The following is a 16351-nucleotide window of genomic DNA, read 5'->3' as shown; positions in this document are numbered from 1 at the left end:
TAAATTCAGTGCTTGAGGTCATTTGTTGCGAAGTCTCGTCTAGACAGTTAGTAGGGTTCTGAGCAGTTGCGTAGCTTCATCTGGTTTGTTTGCCCTCCAACTTGTATTTTGGATTTCCCTATTTGCTTGTACCCTGTCTGTTTTGTTTATTTCGTTGACTGATTTATGGATATAGGTCCTGGCTAGTACGTTTGATTACGACTGGGGAAGTCCCTTGTTCTCTAATAAAGCTGTATTCGTCTAACAGCAAGCCACTCCGCTTCTGCTCGTGCTCGGAACGTTACATTTCCTTGCTGTTGAGTGTTACCGCTGCTCATCTGAATACCGGCGCTTCGAGAGTTACTGCAAATGCGTTAGCCTTTTTTTGCCAGGTCATCGCTGTGCTTTATTTTTGTTATGGATAATAAACACGCTCATGCACTTGTGTCTCGCTCTACACCCACCACAGATATACTGTATTTAAATTAAATGATACCCATTCAAGAGTGAAGCAAGCAGACTCATCTTAATGTTTTGGTGTTCCCTGTGTACCTAACTGGTCTTTGATTATGATTTCGAATACAGAATAATAATGCAAGAAGCGCTGAAGATCAGGGTGTCTGAGAATTCATTTTGATGGTACAGTATGTATGTAATTTTAAGGTGGTAGCCCGACTGCTGAAGGGCGTGGAGCAGAACGCACAGATTTCCTCGACATGAGCGATCATTTATTCAAATACAACATAAAGGACAAATGTGGCACTCACGTGAAAACACAAACAATGAACATGAGCAGACTAAACACTAATGACTTTTAACATTTAACACGATATTTAAACAAACAGTCAAGACTCGATACACTAACAATGACCAACGTACTGCACACCTTGACACGGGTTTAAATACACAGACAAGACAAGGTACAGGTGCGTGCAGGCGTGGCCACAAACATATCCTCCCAAGTCACGTGGCGGGCGACCGGTCCGTGACAATAATATTGCATAAACAATAAGGTAACAGTCCCAGGTGTATCATCTTAAATCATGCCAATTACAGCTTCACTTTCATCATATGCTGCAAATTTGGCTAATTTTGTCTGCCAGTCAATCAAACTGCAGTAGATTTTGTACATTGCAGGCAGGCAGTATTATGTTAGAGTTCTGATGCCTGGAGTACTTGCATGCAGTCACGTGCCTTAACTCTCGCCAAGCTCAGTGGTCATTGTTTTTCTCTACATTGCATGCACTTTATTTTTTTATTTCACTTTTTGGCTATATTTCTACATGCAACAAGCTACATATCAATCAAAAACTGATTCAAAATTTATTTATATAGTGCTTTTTACAACATGTGTTTTCACAAAGCAGATTTACAAATGTCCAAGACCAAGACCCCAGTGAGCAAGCCAAGGGTGACAGTGGCAAGGAAAATCTCCCTAGAGCATGAGGAAGAAACCTTGAGAGGAAGCAAGACTCAAAGGGGGGGCCCATCCTCCTCTGGCGGAACATATTGGTCAGCATGTTAAAAAATATATATTTAAGCACATAAATACAGAAAGTAATATTCACTTAAACTTTTGTACAGTAATAAGATCATTGCTCATGTATTGAGCAGCACATATGAGGCGACACTATATGAGACATTTATGAATGTTGGCATATCCCTGTGTCTTTGTTTTTTCCCTAACACCCTAACATGAACACAGCCTACTGTACATCACACAGCCCTGTCATTTTCCATTAATAAAGTGCACATGACAACTTACAAGTAACAAATCATCATGGTTTCTGTGGTCTTTTATCTTGAGGAAACAGTTCATGCTGTGTCATAGAGCAAACTAAGGCTATCACTGAGGGCATGCAATTTTCCCACGTGAGCTTCACATATACAAGCCATCTGCCAGAAGAAGTTTTCTACACTCCTGCTGGGGAAGATGGAGGGAGCACGAGATGGCCTACTCTTCCTGACTCTGTGTCTCCCAGCCAGCATTCTCCCTCGCCAGGGAAGCTGCTTTAACCTGGGCCTGACCAACCACACTGAGTACAGTGGCCCAAAGGGGAGTCACTTTGGCTTTTCTGTGGACTTTTATCAGGCAGGCAGTAAGAAGTAAGTGTCATTGTCATCCATAGTGCTAATAGCATTCTCTACTTAGAATGGTATGATAATAACCAATCAATTGTGTGATTAAAGCACACAGTGCGTGGCTTCAGGGCAGTGCTAGATTCTTACTTATCTAATATAGGTGTAGTCACACTTGGGTTCAGCTGGGCCAACTTGATATTTTATAGTGCAACATGTATATGAAATGCACATAGTTTTGCCTCTTCTACTAGACTGATGACGCAGTATGACTACAGCCCAATATTTAATCACTAATGCATTTTATACATGATATGTGGTAAAGTGACCCTAACATTGTTTTTCAATCACATATCTATGAAAATACTTATAATTACGATGAAATTTATGCAAATTTGTGAAATTTGTAAACAGGGTGGACAGGAGCTTTGGTATTGCGCAACACATTGTGGTTTTTGTGTGTAGTGTAAATGTTGTGGTGGGTGCACCTAGAGATGGTGTGGGCCCTTCCCAGGGCGGCTCTGTCTTCCTCTGCCCCTGGACACCATCCAGAAGACCATGTCATAAACTGGGCTTTGACCAAACAGGTCAGCATGGAATTTGTGTAACATGAGAAATACAGATTGCACATTGCCTGTCTAGCATGACAAATCTGTTCTCCAACACCTGTGCAATTTCAAACAGGACACACAAAAATGGTCATAACTGTACATTTAATTTTCAACTTTTCATCAGGTGACCAAAATATCACTTTTAATAATATGCTCCTGACAACCCATAAAACTAACCAGTGGTTGGGAGGTACCATACGGGTCCACAAGAACTCCATCTTGGTGAGTGGATAGCTGGATAACATTCCACGCTGCTTGGTTCCAATGCACTCTTTTTTTTCCATATACCTCGGCTCTACCTATGCAGTAATATTGCAGTGTTTTGTCAAGCCTAGTCTTGGAGTACCATTGCATTGCAAATATCAGCACATTCACAATTTTTTTAAGATAACGAGAAGTTCACCAGCTGGCGGAGTTGAGTCAGGTATGCAGCATAGGGGTGCTTTCAACCCACGACTAGGAAACACATGCCTATTAGAGAAAAAAACAACAAAGAGCAATGAGCCAAAGAACACCTCAGTACATCTGTCATCCCCTGAGTTTGCTAGGATTAACTGGACGTTAGTGGAATGGTCACACATCAGTATCCAAAATCATTTCTTTCTCCAAGGCAGTCGCCTACAGTGAAACATTACATGTTTGGAAGCTGAAGTAGGAAGCTCCTTCACTCCATATCACCATTAAATCTGCATTCTTCTTCAGAAGTATAAAGTATAAAGTATAAAGTTACTCAACCTGTATTGTTAGTTGGATAAAGAGAGTTATTTCTCTCCATCAGGCCTGTGCCCCCTTGTTTCACTGGAACGTGATTGAGGAAGAGGAGGAGGCCATGAACACCCCAGTGGGGAATTGTCAGCTGCTGAACATGCTCACTGGAGAAGTAGCAAACTACGCACCCTGTAGGGGAATCAGAGTGGAGGCGAGCTACGTGAGAGCCAGAGGCTGTATGTCTTAACTATTCTCTGTGGCATAGGCTACTGTACACCCACCCCCGCCCAATCTTCTATGCACAATAACTGTATAAATGTTTTTCTGTTGCTAATTGATATTATTATTATTAGCAGTATTATTATTATAGTAAGAGTAATAATTCTACATTTGCTAGAGATCCAAATGTTCTCCTCTTTCAGTTCAGGACAGACGCTATTGTGAAGCAGGATTCAGTTCTGATATCACAAAGGTTTAAAACTCTTTTCACCTGAACACAATATGATTCTTCTTTAAGAAGTGATTCAGTGACATCCTGTATCATCCTTTTTTTTTTAACTCTATCAGTCCTTGAGTAACCCTATGACACCTTGCAGATGCCTTCAGAAAAGTCATTTAGAGGGCATGTTTTTTTTTTTTTAAAGCATACAGTACACCTTTTGTCTTCTGCTGCTTGTTGTAGGATGGCAAAGTGGTTCTTGGTGCCCCTGGAGGCTTTTTCTTCCAAGGTAAAATGACTGAGTGAATAAACTAATACATTAATTAAATACAATGTTTATGTTTTAAGGAGTTACAGAATCAGGTTTCACCAATGATTATACAGTTTGATGTTTTGCAAAATAAAAGGTAAATATAATATTAATTTATTACTACAAGTGCTATATTTTTTGCTCTTTTTCATGAGGGTAGAGTGTTTACTAATTCTACTAATGCAGAATCTTTTTTATTTTATTTGAATATTTTTTCTTAAAGATACTTAATAGTTATAGCAAGAATGTGTTGTTAGTTTGATTTACTTTATTGCACAAACAACATACAATACTTTGTAACTGCTGCATCTGGGAATTGAACCACAGTTTGAATCCCCAGGTTGATCCCCAGTTTTGAGGCCATGATTTATCAAATGTTAAAAGAAGCAAACAAATGTGCAGCTGGAACCATGCAGTCTGCTTTCTGATATGCCTGTCCTACACATTAGCCAGTAAGCTGAAGACGTTTGGTGTTGTTTCAGGTCAGATCATCACTGCACCTCTCCAAAGCATCATGACCAGTGGCAGGACTTTTTCTCCAATGCACTACGTGACAGGAGAAACCAAGTCGGACGAGAGGTTCAACCAGTATGACCTTTATTTAGGTAAGACTTCTGATTGAACCTTCAACTTCAGCAGTGGCACAGGGAGAGAGAGAGTTAATTGAGATTTATGGAAATTTAAAAGATTTATTTTGAGATCTACTGAAACTGAAACACTTGTAGGTTTAATGAATCAAAATAAAATTATCTTGTATATGTCTTCCCCAGGATACTCTGTAGCGACAGGGCAGTTTAATGCTGATCATGTCACAGGTGAGAACTAGCATCATGGGTTGTTGTCTTCATCTTACCAAGCTCATATGAACATCATATTCAACATGTTGTCTTGTGATGTACTTTCCACATTCAGATTTTTGTATTTGGTCTATTTTGTATTTCAGACTATGTTGTTGGTATCCCAAATGACCTAAACACAGCTGGATCTGTAAGTGTACCCTTGTTCTGAACATTTCCAGTGAGGTTAATAAAAAACAATAACTAACAGCATATCCAACATCAAATGAATGTTCTAAATGTTTTTTTTTTCTGTAGGTTAAAATCTTTAATGGAGCTACAGTTTATCCCAAAATCATAATAAGTTTGAGAGGCTCTCAGGTGAGTGACTTCAGTTTCTGAATTATTAATTATACTATTTATTGGCAAAAAATGCTAAAGCCCAAAAGGACAAAAATAACTACAGTGGAGAAAGATTGTGTGTGTGTGTGTGTGTGTGTGTGTGTGTGTGTGTGTGTGTGTGTGTGTGTGTGTGTGTGTGTGTGTATTTGTGTTCCTCAGATAGCTTCCTATTTTGGCCACTGTGTTGCTGTGACTGACATAAACAGTGATGGGTAAATTACTGTATTTATGAATGTTCTATTTCACTTACACTTGCTCTATTAACATCAGAATATATCATCATGAATTTCTGATTCTTTGATTACATTTCAGTATGTTGCTGTAAAATATGTGGTAACACTGTTTCACAACCCTGATAAAAAATAATTAACTATCACTCTATTTACTAGATGTTTCCTTTGGCTTTTTGATATATAGTGTGATGCTGGTTTAGGCTTCACTGAATGCATGAACATAACCAACGCAATACATTTTAGCACATTATTAGCAGGATGCTAAAGTGGTACAAGTTCTTGAACAGTCTGCCCCTGTGCTGCCTCTGCTTCCAGGAGGGATGACATCCTAGTGGGTTCTCCTCTCTTCATGGAGCACCTCTCCACCAAGAAACTGCGTGAGGTGGGTCAGGTCTATGTCTACCTGCAGAGGGAAGACCATAAATTCTCCCCTAGGCCTGAACAGACCTTGACGGGGACCCATGCCTATGGCCGCTTTGGCATTGCTGTTGCTCCCCTGGGAGACATCGACCATGACGGCTTCAGAGGTGAAGACCTGCTACTGACTAATGATCACATGAACATAGCAGAGCAGGACCTAGGTGTTTGATGACAGATGTTCCATGCAAAAGCCCACAATGAGAACTAGCGTGGACACTTTGAAATGCCTGAAATTTGTCTTATGCTGCACAAACTTTCTAATTTGGGACCTTTTACAATGTTTAGTTGGAATTAATTACAGAAAATATTTCTTCTCTGTTAGAAGCATTATCATGACTTACTAGATGCCTAATCAAATTTTTCTTACTTAAAATTAATCTGCCAAGTATAAATGTAATTTTGGCAAAGTAGGTGGTTCAGATGTCAAGCTATGTGTGCCAGAAACAGCAGCTGACAAGATGAAACTCTACTGCTTTTTCTGGGTTCAATCTATCAACTGGTTAAATCCATATTATCATCTCCCAAGCCTCTGTGCTGCAATGCTGCACCAAAACCCATATTTTGCACAATTTACCATTAGCCTGTTTTTATTACACCCAGAGTTCTTCACAGGTCTTTATGGTGTATCTTTAGACAGTTTGTCAGAGAAGATGGATTTTGCATTCCTTTTCATTTAAAGTGCTTTAAAATTTCCTCAAAGGAAGCTCAACCTCCAAAGCATAAACTCTGGTTTGTTTTCAGACGTGGCAGTGGGTGCGCCAGGCACTGGGGGAGGGGGCTTGGTCTTCATCTTCATGGGGCAGAGTGGAGGTCTGAATCCACAGTACACGCAAGTCATAGAGAGCCCTTTCAAGTCTCCAGAACCAGTGCATGCCTTTGGCTTCAGCATGAGAGGGGGCATGGACATCGACAGCAATGGATACCCAGGTTTCTGTTCAGAGGTTTGCAGTGATGGGCATCACAGTGGTTTTGCCTAACGTGTCTGATAAACAGATAAAAGGGAAATCAAACATGTTAATAAGGAGCTAAATTGAAGGACATTTTCATTTCCTAACATTTGGAGAGACTCTTCTTCCTATTGTCTTCCACTAGCTTCACTTTCTAAGTGAACATTTTCCACAATTACTCTTGAACTATCAGGTCTTCAGCAGCATCAATGCGTAAGAACCAAGCTACTGCTCCAGCATTCACATTACATCCCATAAAAGTGTCATGTTCACAATTTTCCTTTTGTTTAATCCCATACGCCTGGGCATGCAAGGCTAACAAAAGCTTCAAAGGTCGCCCTCATATTTAAAATCACAGCAGAATGCTGCTTCTACTAAGGCTTGTTTCCCTGTGCCTCATGGGGGAGGTCAAGGGTTGTCTGAGCAGCACAGCAGAGTCACAGGTTGAAAAGGTGGTGTTATTCAGTGCCCCATTCCCCCCGGCAATGACTCTGAAGTCTGCAATGGACATGACAATGCTTTCTGACACACAACACCTCAGGTTCCCGAGAGCACTCTTTGTCTCATTCTCTCTCAAGCAGAGCATGACCTTTCCAAGGACTTCCTCCAAACAAACCTGTCAACACTTTCAAAATGTTTTGTTTTCTATAGTTCATTAAGGAAACAAAACTGTCTACTGTAGACAGGTTTGTTTACTTAATAAACTATAAATGAAATAAAAATAAAGCCCTAGCTCCTTAAGGTAAACTGTTTTGCCAATTCTTCAGTTAGCACTCATATATCACTATTATTGGAGTTCTTTTAAGATCAGCCAGTGAAAATTTTTTTAATAGACAGAATTTAACTGTATTTTGTCTAGTAATCTTTTCACCTTTCAGCATCTTCTATCTTTGCCCTGCAGACCTGATTGTTGGTGCATGGGGAGCAGACAAAGTGGCCATATACAGGCAAGACCTACAGGCTGTCCATTCTGGGCTCATGCAGTATTTTGATAGATACAATACCTCTTCTCTGACTCTGTGTGTGTGTGTGTGTGTGTGTGTGTGTGTGTGTGTGTGTGTGTGTGTGTGTGTGTGTGTGTGTGTGTGTGTGTGTGTGTGTGTGTGTGTGACAGGACAAAGGCTGTAGTGAGGACCAAAGCCCAAATTTCCTTCTTCCCTGATTTTCTAAATCCTGATGACAGATTGTGTCAGCTGCACAGTGGTCTCCTGGTCTCCTGGTAAGGATCAGGTATTCCATGAAAGGTGCAGCTCTTGGACTTCAGCTTTCTATCCACATACATTAGAGCAATTACCCTGCTCTCTCTCTCTCTCTCTCTCTCTCTCTCTCTCTCTCTCTCTCTCTCTCTCTCTCTCTCTCTCTCTCTCTCTCTCTCTCTCTCCCTCCCTCCCTCTCTCTCTCTCTCTGATTTGTAGAAATCTGGCAGAATTTTTACATGATGACATTTCAGTAAAATTGTCTATAGCCATGATTTCCCATCCAGTCCTCAATAACCGCAGTAATATGAGCTAAAATGAAACAAAATGTTGATAGTCTTGGGATGCTCAAGGATTCTTTTGGGAAATCCAGCTCCGCTTCTGTTCTGCTACCTGCTGAATAGCTAGGCAGAATTTCTAGAGTCAGCACATTTGTATAGTGCTAAATTTAAAATCAAACTGCTATAAATCCTCTCCTCTCTCCAGTGCCATCTTATTTCTTTTCTTCTTGTTTTAGTTTTAACATCATGATGTGCATTACTGTGTCTGGCTACAGAATACCAGAAGAGATTGGTAAGGATGTTGTGTAACCCCTTTATATGTTAGCTTCACTACTCAATTACACTTATGCATGTTGCATGACAATGATTAGCATGCTAACTTTCAAAACCTAGCTGCTGTATTATTCAGTATCTGTAACACCACCCGCCATATCCACTAGGGGGCTCTATTGCTCAGCTTCGCCAGTGTACCGATCACACGCCACTTCCCTGCAAACATTTGCGGGATATTAACTAATTCCTTTACAAGGCACATACTTGATGCGAAGTCTCTTGTGTCTAGCCAAGTTAATAAGCCCTTCCTTTTTAAAATATTTACTGTTTATTGGACCTGGTTTTGATCTTGGATAGTTTGTTTTGTGTTCTGCCTTTGATACTCCTGTTTGCCCTAATCTACATTGTGACTGATTTTTGACTTTGACTTTTGCCTACCTCAGGGAATGTTTCCCCTCATCTATCAGGACTGTTTTGCAATAAATCTCTTCTTCAGTCGCTCTTGCTTCCTGTCATCAGCAAAACCATTACAGAATAACACCATTGTACTTACAAAAATGCAAAGTTTTGCCAGTACTTGCAAAGAAATTGACAAAGAATCACTGACTAAGAAATTATCCTTTCAAATTCAGGAAGTTAATCAATTCTACTTTAATCCAATTGTAAGATCTCCAAGTAGTTTCAGAATGCTTACACCCTCAGCTATGATGAAGATAGAATGAGATATTAAAATGATGTTAGTGTTCCGTGTGACTGTGTAACTAACTGTAAATGTCTCTAAATATCTCTTCACCAGTGCTGAACATAGACCTTCAACTGGATAAGCTGAAGTCTGTCATGGCCAGACGTACTCTCCTCCTGGAGTCTGCTCAGTCGCACAAACAGTTTCAGGTCTCCATTAAGAGAGATACAGGAATACTGTGCAAGAACTTTACTGCCTATCTGCTGGTAGGTTTCCTCAAAGTCTATTATTTATTTTGTCATTTCTGATGCATTCTCTCATCCTGGCTCATCCATGGTCTGTTGACCTTTCTGGCTGTAACACCTAGTTTCCATATCAGATCAGTTGTCATTCAATTTCACAAAGTCAGGGGAAGTGGCTATATATGTTCCTGATGTAGCTGAATTTGACAATGATACCTTGAATTACCCTTTTAAAACAAGGAGTAAAAAAACAAAATGCATGTGTTGCTTCACTCCTTAGTAATTTTAGACATTTTTTTTTTTTTCTGACAGCCCAGTAAGCAGATCTGTCATGTGTAGTGACTTCTGTAAGCCAGGTAGAAAATACCACTGTAGCTACTCCTCTTGATGAGTTTGACAAGTGCATAACTCCTAATGTAAGCAACAAATCTTATTGGAGTAGAAGACTAATATAGTTCATTTTAGACAATATTGTATCACACCCTAAATTGGCCCACCTTTCCCATGTCTGTTACTTTGCTATTTGGGTGGGGGATGGTTTCAAACCAGACCACCAATGCACTGTGAAACATATTGGATCTAGCTGTGCTGATGGGTTCCTTTCTAAAACAATTCAATCCCCTGATATTTTCAAGATGAAGAAAGTGGGCAGTCCAGCAGCACCAGATTTAAGCTTCATAGTCTATATAATGGTTTCACCGTAACCTTTATTAATTAGGTTGTAGTGAAATTGTAATATAGGCAATGAAGCTTAAATCTGGTGCTGCTGGACTGCCCACTTTATTAATTTATCTGTCTCTTGTTGGTCTATACAGTCTATCTGGAAAATGTTTCTCTTGTCTTTAAAACCTGAGGTGGAGTTCAAAGACAAGCTCAACCCCATCTTCATCTCACTCAACTACAGCCTGGCCAACTCCCATGATGCTTTGCTGCATGGGCAAAGTTTGGTAGTGGCTCAGGTGAGATCTGCTGGTATAATAGTATGGGGTGTGTTTTCAGGAATTTTCATACTGTAAAGCCAACAACCCAGTCTCTCTATATGTCTATCCCATTATCTCTTTCTGTCTCCTTATAGACACAAATCATTCTTGACTGCGGTACTGATAACATCTGTATCCCTGACCTGAAGCTAGCTGCTAAGGCGTAAGTGTTTCTGATGTAAAGATCTGTCAAAGTCTCAAAGTATTGGAATGAAACATAATGAGCATTCTTCACATTTGTCCAAAATTATAAATCAAATGTCCAAAACCAAAAAACACATTTGTCTAAAGTGAAAAAGCAAACAGCTCCTTTCCCATGTGGACCATGCACATACCCTTGCAGCAGTATGTTAAATTCACCAAAGCATCATCCTTTGTCAGCAGCACAGCCAATGTGCCATGTTTCACCCGCAGGGGCACACAGCCACTCCTGATCGGGGATGACAACCCTGCTCTCGTGCTGGTCACAGCCGAAAACCAAGGCGAAGGGGCCTACGAGGCGGAGCTGCACGTGAGCCTGCCTGCTCACATGTACTATCAGACTGTGCAGAGTGACATGGAGGTGAGTGCCTCCATTTTCTCTTGAGCTGCCCCTCAGAATCTGTGTCTGCACACTCCAATGAGCCAAAGGGCACTTGTTGGAGTGAAGCACACTCTGAGTGTACAAATGTGGAGATTATGTCTGTAAAATAAGGTGCCAAGATAAATAAGTAATAAACTGTAAAAATCTTGCAGCAAGTTCTCCTTTTAGCAGCTGCTTGAAAATACAGCTGTGTTGTGATGTTTGCATGTGTATTCCAGGGCTTCAGTCTTCTGAAGTGTGTTCCTAAGAAAGAGAATGGATCAGTCATTGTGGTGTGTGATCTGGGCAACCCAATGAAGGCTGGCCAGAAGGTAAGCATAGAGACTGCATTCTGAATATGCATTCGTATTTACACCGAGCATTGTCCTGTTTTCCTCTCAGATTATCATGACATGAGCATTTTGGTGTCAGGAACAGTCTGTCAATACTCTATCGGTGTTTGAAATAGATCCAGGCTGGCCTGTTCTTCAGTATGAGTGGTCTGGAGGATGTTGAGACCCATGTGTCCTTCCATTTACAAATTAAAAGGCAAGAGCATTTTTTATTCCAATCAAGCTTCTAAACATCTGATGGCTATTAACATATTTGATGCCTGTATGGTGCTTGCCGCTCAGACTGAAAGAGAGCAAGTATATGCTTATTTGTTTCTCCCATTATGTTAAATGCAGCAAGAACACTCAGAACTCAGACAGCAACCCTGTGGAAGTTCAGATTCTTGTTCAGGCTGTGGTTTCACTGGAAATACGTGGGTAAATTATGTTAAGTGTGGTTTTTGTATGTTGGTTCATTTTAAAGTTTACAGTTCTTTCATTATATACATTACCATGAAAACAAGCAAAAAAGAGGATTTTATTTCCTAATTATATTTGTTTTAGATTTTTTTCATTACTGTTAGCTAATTAAAACTTGAAGTCAATGGTTTGTTAATGTTAGTTATTATGTAAATAATGTTAGTGAAAGAAACCTTCATGTAAAGTGCTACCTAACTGTTAACACTGAGATACTACAATAGGCTCTTAAATGGTTTGTGGTCATCAATTACCAATTTATTTTTGTTCTTTTGTTTGTTTTTTGTAGCGTCTCCGTTCACGGTGATTGTGTCCTACCTATTGCCAATTGGGAGCCAAAACCTCACCCGGAACATTTGGACGATGTGGGGCCGCTCATAGAACATGTGTACGAGGTATCATCCAGTACAATACACCATCCTTCTCAACTCACACTACAGTATCTGTTCATCAAAGATGCCCTTTTCTTGTCTCCCCCATCAAGTCCAGTAAGAAACATAGCTATTGGGTTCCATATAAAAGTGATTTTAAAACTGATTAATGGTTCCAACTGTGAGGTAGTGTGAAGGTGTTTAATATGACATGAAGTACTGGTCCTGCAGACCAACTGTCCCACTGTACTGTGCGCAAGGAGCCAGTGTAAGCCTGTGTGAGGCTTTGTTCTCCAGCTGGCACCCTATCAAGCTTTAGTGCATCCCAGGGGTGGTGTTAAGCTCTTGCTGCAGGGGCAGCCATTTACCAAGCCTCTCCCCACTGCCTGCAGCTGAAGAATAAAGGTCCTAGCCCGGTCAATGCCCGCCTCCAGCTGCATTTTCCCATACAGCAGAACGGGTCCCGCCTGCTCTACGTGTTCGCCAACGCCTCTGAGGAGCTGCTCTCCTGCCACACGGACTACTCCAAAATTGATGTGTACAGGGTGAGAGCGACCCCTGCTGTATGTAACCTTCCTCACACATTTTTGGAAGGGTACCTCTCACCTCTTTTATTCACACAACAAACCCATTAAAATAAAAAATTTTGCATACACACACATACCTCATATAAATGTTACGTCAGAAAATATGCATGCAATGCACACTTGAAAATGACATGTAAAATAAAAATGTAAAGACTGTAGATCCTGTGAAGGCTGTATGGATATCAGTAGTCTGCTAAGACCACACTGTGCTGTTTCTGTTCCTGTCCATAGCTAGTGAAACCAGAGCCCACTAACAGTTCTGTGACCCCAACTCACTACATCAACAAACGTGACATACAACGGCAGGAAGAGCACCCTGAGAAGCAGCACGCTGAAACTGTCCATGTGGTAAAGAGCTATATCAGACTTTAACTGTCCAGCACATGGAGACAACAGGGTAGCCTGGAGAGGCCTTTGGAGGCTTTTATCTATGTACTGTAGTGCCACACATTAATAAGTTATTATTGCACGTTTATGTCCATGACTCCTCATCATTAAGTTACTTAAATGTAGACTAGCTTTGGTTTCTTGAATTGCTATAATAGCATATATGCGCCAACAGAGGGGGCTAACCTTTAAAATATCACATCTCTGGTCCTGGTTATGTATCAAACAGCAAATTTCTTTACATCTTGCCTTTGCATTTATTGAAGAGTACATAGCTTCCTTTACTCTTGCTATTTTATGCCTCATTACAAGCAGCTGCACCTGTCTTTTGCTTATGGGATGTTCCATTCAACTTTGATATCAGTTTAATCAGGCATAATCACGCAGGGTGTGATTATGAAAGCTGCTATGCACTGTGTTTGCAGAACTGCTCCAACACTGAGGTGTGCATGATACTCACCTGCGAGGCTGCAGGCCTGCAGAGAAATGGCAGAGCAATAGTGAAAGTGGCAGCCAGACTGTGGGCCCACACCTTCTTACAGGTGAGGAAGGGAAAAGAGCTAGTCAGGTGACAGCATGGGTGAGGGGACTGTTTCAAATCAACAGAAATTAATACAAAATAATTTGACAAATATGTAATCTCAACTCTCTGTCTGTCTGTCTCTCTCTCTCTCTCTCTCTCTCTCTCTCTCTCTCTCTCTCTCTCTCTCTTTCTTTTTATAGAGGCCTTATGTGAATTATGTCCTGCTGTCCACTGCCTATTATGAAGTAGTGGATGTTCCTTCCAAGATCCAGCCAAAAGTATTGCCCAGTGGCCAGGCAGAGGTAAGCATACTATAAACACACCTTCCACAGTCTACAACAGAACAATTAAACAATTAAAGCAGATAAGGTTGGTTAATTTGAGATAATTCCTTTCAATATTATCTATTACCTCTGGTAATTTTGTAGGCAAACACTAGTGTGGTCTGGAGGTGTCCTGATGGACAGGCAGAGGTGCCTGTCTGGTGGATTGCGCTATCATTCTTTGCAGGGCTCTTGCTGTTGGCTATGCTGAGCATCGTCTTCTGGAAGGTACTTGCATGTTTTAAACACTAGAGGGCATTGTGCCATAATAGTTGACATACCGATGCTGCTTGGTGTGCTGAGACAGAAGAAAATGTACCTTATGCAGACTGTCAAAATACACTAAAATTTATCTTCAGCAAATGTATCAAATGAAATGTATCTTCAACAAATGGATCTAAAATAATTACAAATTAATTATATAATGATATATTATGTAAGATATGGGTAACTTGCAATTACAGATAAATACATTAAAAATGAACATTCTTGATGAACATTATGCTTACTATAAACTGTAGCACATGAACTATTACTGCAGGCATAGAACAAAGTAACATTCTGCTGACATCTCGATATCCTCTTTAAAGTTCACGTGTAGGCTAAAGTTCAGAGTGGCTAGAATCATAGAAACACAGCAGGCTAAAATTACTTCATTGAATGCATTACAGTTTACCACTCTGAAAGCACAGTGTATACAGTTCTAACCTCATCATGCCAGGCTAGTGATGAACATTTAAAGTTTGGGGCCAAGAGGTGGTTGAAAATAATACAGACTTGTACGGCATATATTCTTTAAAAAAGAAAAAAAGAAATAGGTTAGCTTAAAAATAATTTTACATACAGAGATAATTATGTATGATTAATTACAGTGTTGTTTTACCTAATGCCGGTCTGCTTGAACGTTTTCAAATCAGATATGGTTACTTGTGCCCTGACGCGACCTATTTGATTGCAGATGGGATTCTTCAAGCGTCACCGCCCGCCGACTGATAATGATGATGATGATGTCACACTCGAGCTCAACGCAGGGCTATCGGAGTAGCCTAGGGCCTGTTACTAGAAGAAAGAAGAGTACAAATAAATGTACTTCAAAATAATTCAGTTCAACTGCAAAGTTACACAAGCAAGAATATCACGCACGAATTAAGCTAGCGTTTAAGCTTCCTTTATGCACACATATGACTAGAGGTTAACACGAGCTATATATAGCATATATATGATCGCGAATAACTGTTCTTGTAACCGGTTTTAATTTTTCTATTTGTGTGAACGTGCCTGCCTAGATGATGCGTTTTCGCTGACTCCCATTAGTTTAAAGGCGCATGCGCGGGGAAGGGGGCGCTTGGGATATCTGTACAGTACCTTAGAGATAAACTGATTTTTTTTTTCTAACTTTAGCTCACTGTTAAGAGTTTATTAGCAATTTAACTTTAGCTACAGCCAATAATTATTTTTCTCTAACATCAGTTAGGAGTTTTGTTGAATAAATATTTAGCTATAGCTTTCTGGCTTACAATGTAACTATTGCATTAATATTAAACTAGTATTGAAGATCAGACACATTTTATCATCACGTTACCTAATTTCATCATGTACCAGAAAAGCACCTTTTGCACCACCGACTGCTTGCCAATTGGTGAAACCTGCATGCAAGGGACAAGTACACTATTGGTTGTTAGCTTTGGCTGTAATGGTTGCTACAGCACAAAGTGGACCAGCTAATCAACATTGCTTAAGAGAGCTCTAGAACAGCATTCTGCCAGGCCTCTTGGAACTGATAGCATTTCTTGCATCGGTATAATCGTTTTCTACAAATAGGTTCGATCCTGTACCATTTACACTTTTATGAAAACTGCAATTAAATTATTTTAAGAAAACTAGCCCTACCTATTTGAATATTTTCATATTTACATTTATGGCATCTTATCCAGTGACTTGCATATTTATTTTCTTATTAAACATATCGACAGAATTGTGGAAAGTGCAGCAGAAAATACAGTTTGAAAATACAGTTGAAAATCTTCACTTTCATGCTTTGTCTTATTTTCATTCCATAGATATTCCATAGATAATTGCCTTCTTTGCTTGCTTTAGTGCAAAGTGACGTAGCTTGCGGTGTGATACAGAAATTTGTAAAAGAGAAAATGTATAAGTGTCTCGAGCAGCCATGGAATCAGATATAACAGAAACACATCACTCAGACAAACTTAATGGTGTATTCTGTAAAG

The 16351-nt window shown here is 40.1% G+C and overlaps 1 protein-coding gene across 1 annotated transcript; it reads left to right on the top strand.

Moving 5' to 3' along the window:
- Positions 1–1912: 1912 nt before the first annotated feature.
- itga2b (integrin, alpha 2b) lies at positions 1913–16152 on the top strand. Its single transcript, XM_027003332.2, has 30 exons — positions 1913–2085; positions 2524–2645; positions 2794–2891; positions 3448–3613; positions 3800–3849; positions 4060–4105; positions 4609–4731; positions 4897–4941; positions 5070–5113; positions 5221–5283; positions 5464–5516; positions 5853–6064; positions 6699–6884; positions 7806–7851; positions 8019–8123; positions 8618–8673; positions 9451–9602; positions 10433–10537; positions 10654–10721; positions 10973–11120; positions 11360–11452; positions 11590–11669; positions 11810–11890; positions 12219–12324; positions 12693–12845; positions 13119–13235; positions 13700–13816; positions 13998–14099; positions 14226–14348; positions 15079–16152. Exons 1-30 carry the CDS (start codon positions 1913–1915, stop codon positions 15163–15165), a joined length of 3120 nt encoding a protein of 1039 aa, XP_026859133.2. The 3' UTR covers positions 15166–16152.
- Positions 16153–16351: the final 199 nt, after the last annotated feature.

Source organism: Electrophorus electricus, chromosome 1 (assembly GCF_013358815.1).
Source record: "Electrophorus electricus isolate fEleEle1 chromosome 1, fEleEle1.pri, whole genome shotgun sequence".
Classification (NCBI taxonomy): domain Eukaryota; kingdom Metazoa; phylum Chordata; class Actinopteri; order Gymnotiformes; family Gymnotidae; genus Electrophorus; species Electrophorus electricus.
This window is presented reverse-complemented; position numbering and strand designations above follow the sequence as displayed.

What these genes read in the sequence shown, in the direction of transcription:
- itga2b (XM_027003332.2), top strand. Translation starts at nt 1,913, where the DNA reads ATGGAGGGAGCACGAGATGGCCTACTCTTCCTGACTCTGTGTCTCCCA. An exon ending in TATCAGGCAGGCAGTAAGAA is followed by an intron (nt 2,086 to 2,523) that starts GTAAGTGTCATT and finishes TTTTGTGTGTAG; the next exon opens with TGTAAATGTTGTGGTGGGTG. An exon ending in TAAGTTTGAGAGGCTCTCAG is followed by an intron (nt 5,284 to 5,463) that starts GTGAGTGACTTC and finishes TGTGTTCCTCAG; the next exon opens with ATAGCTTCCTATTTTGGCCA.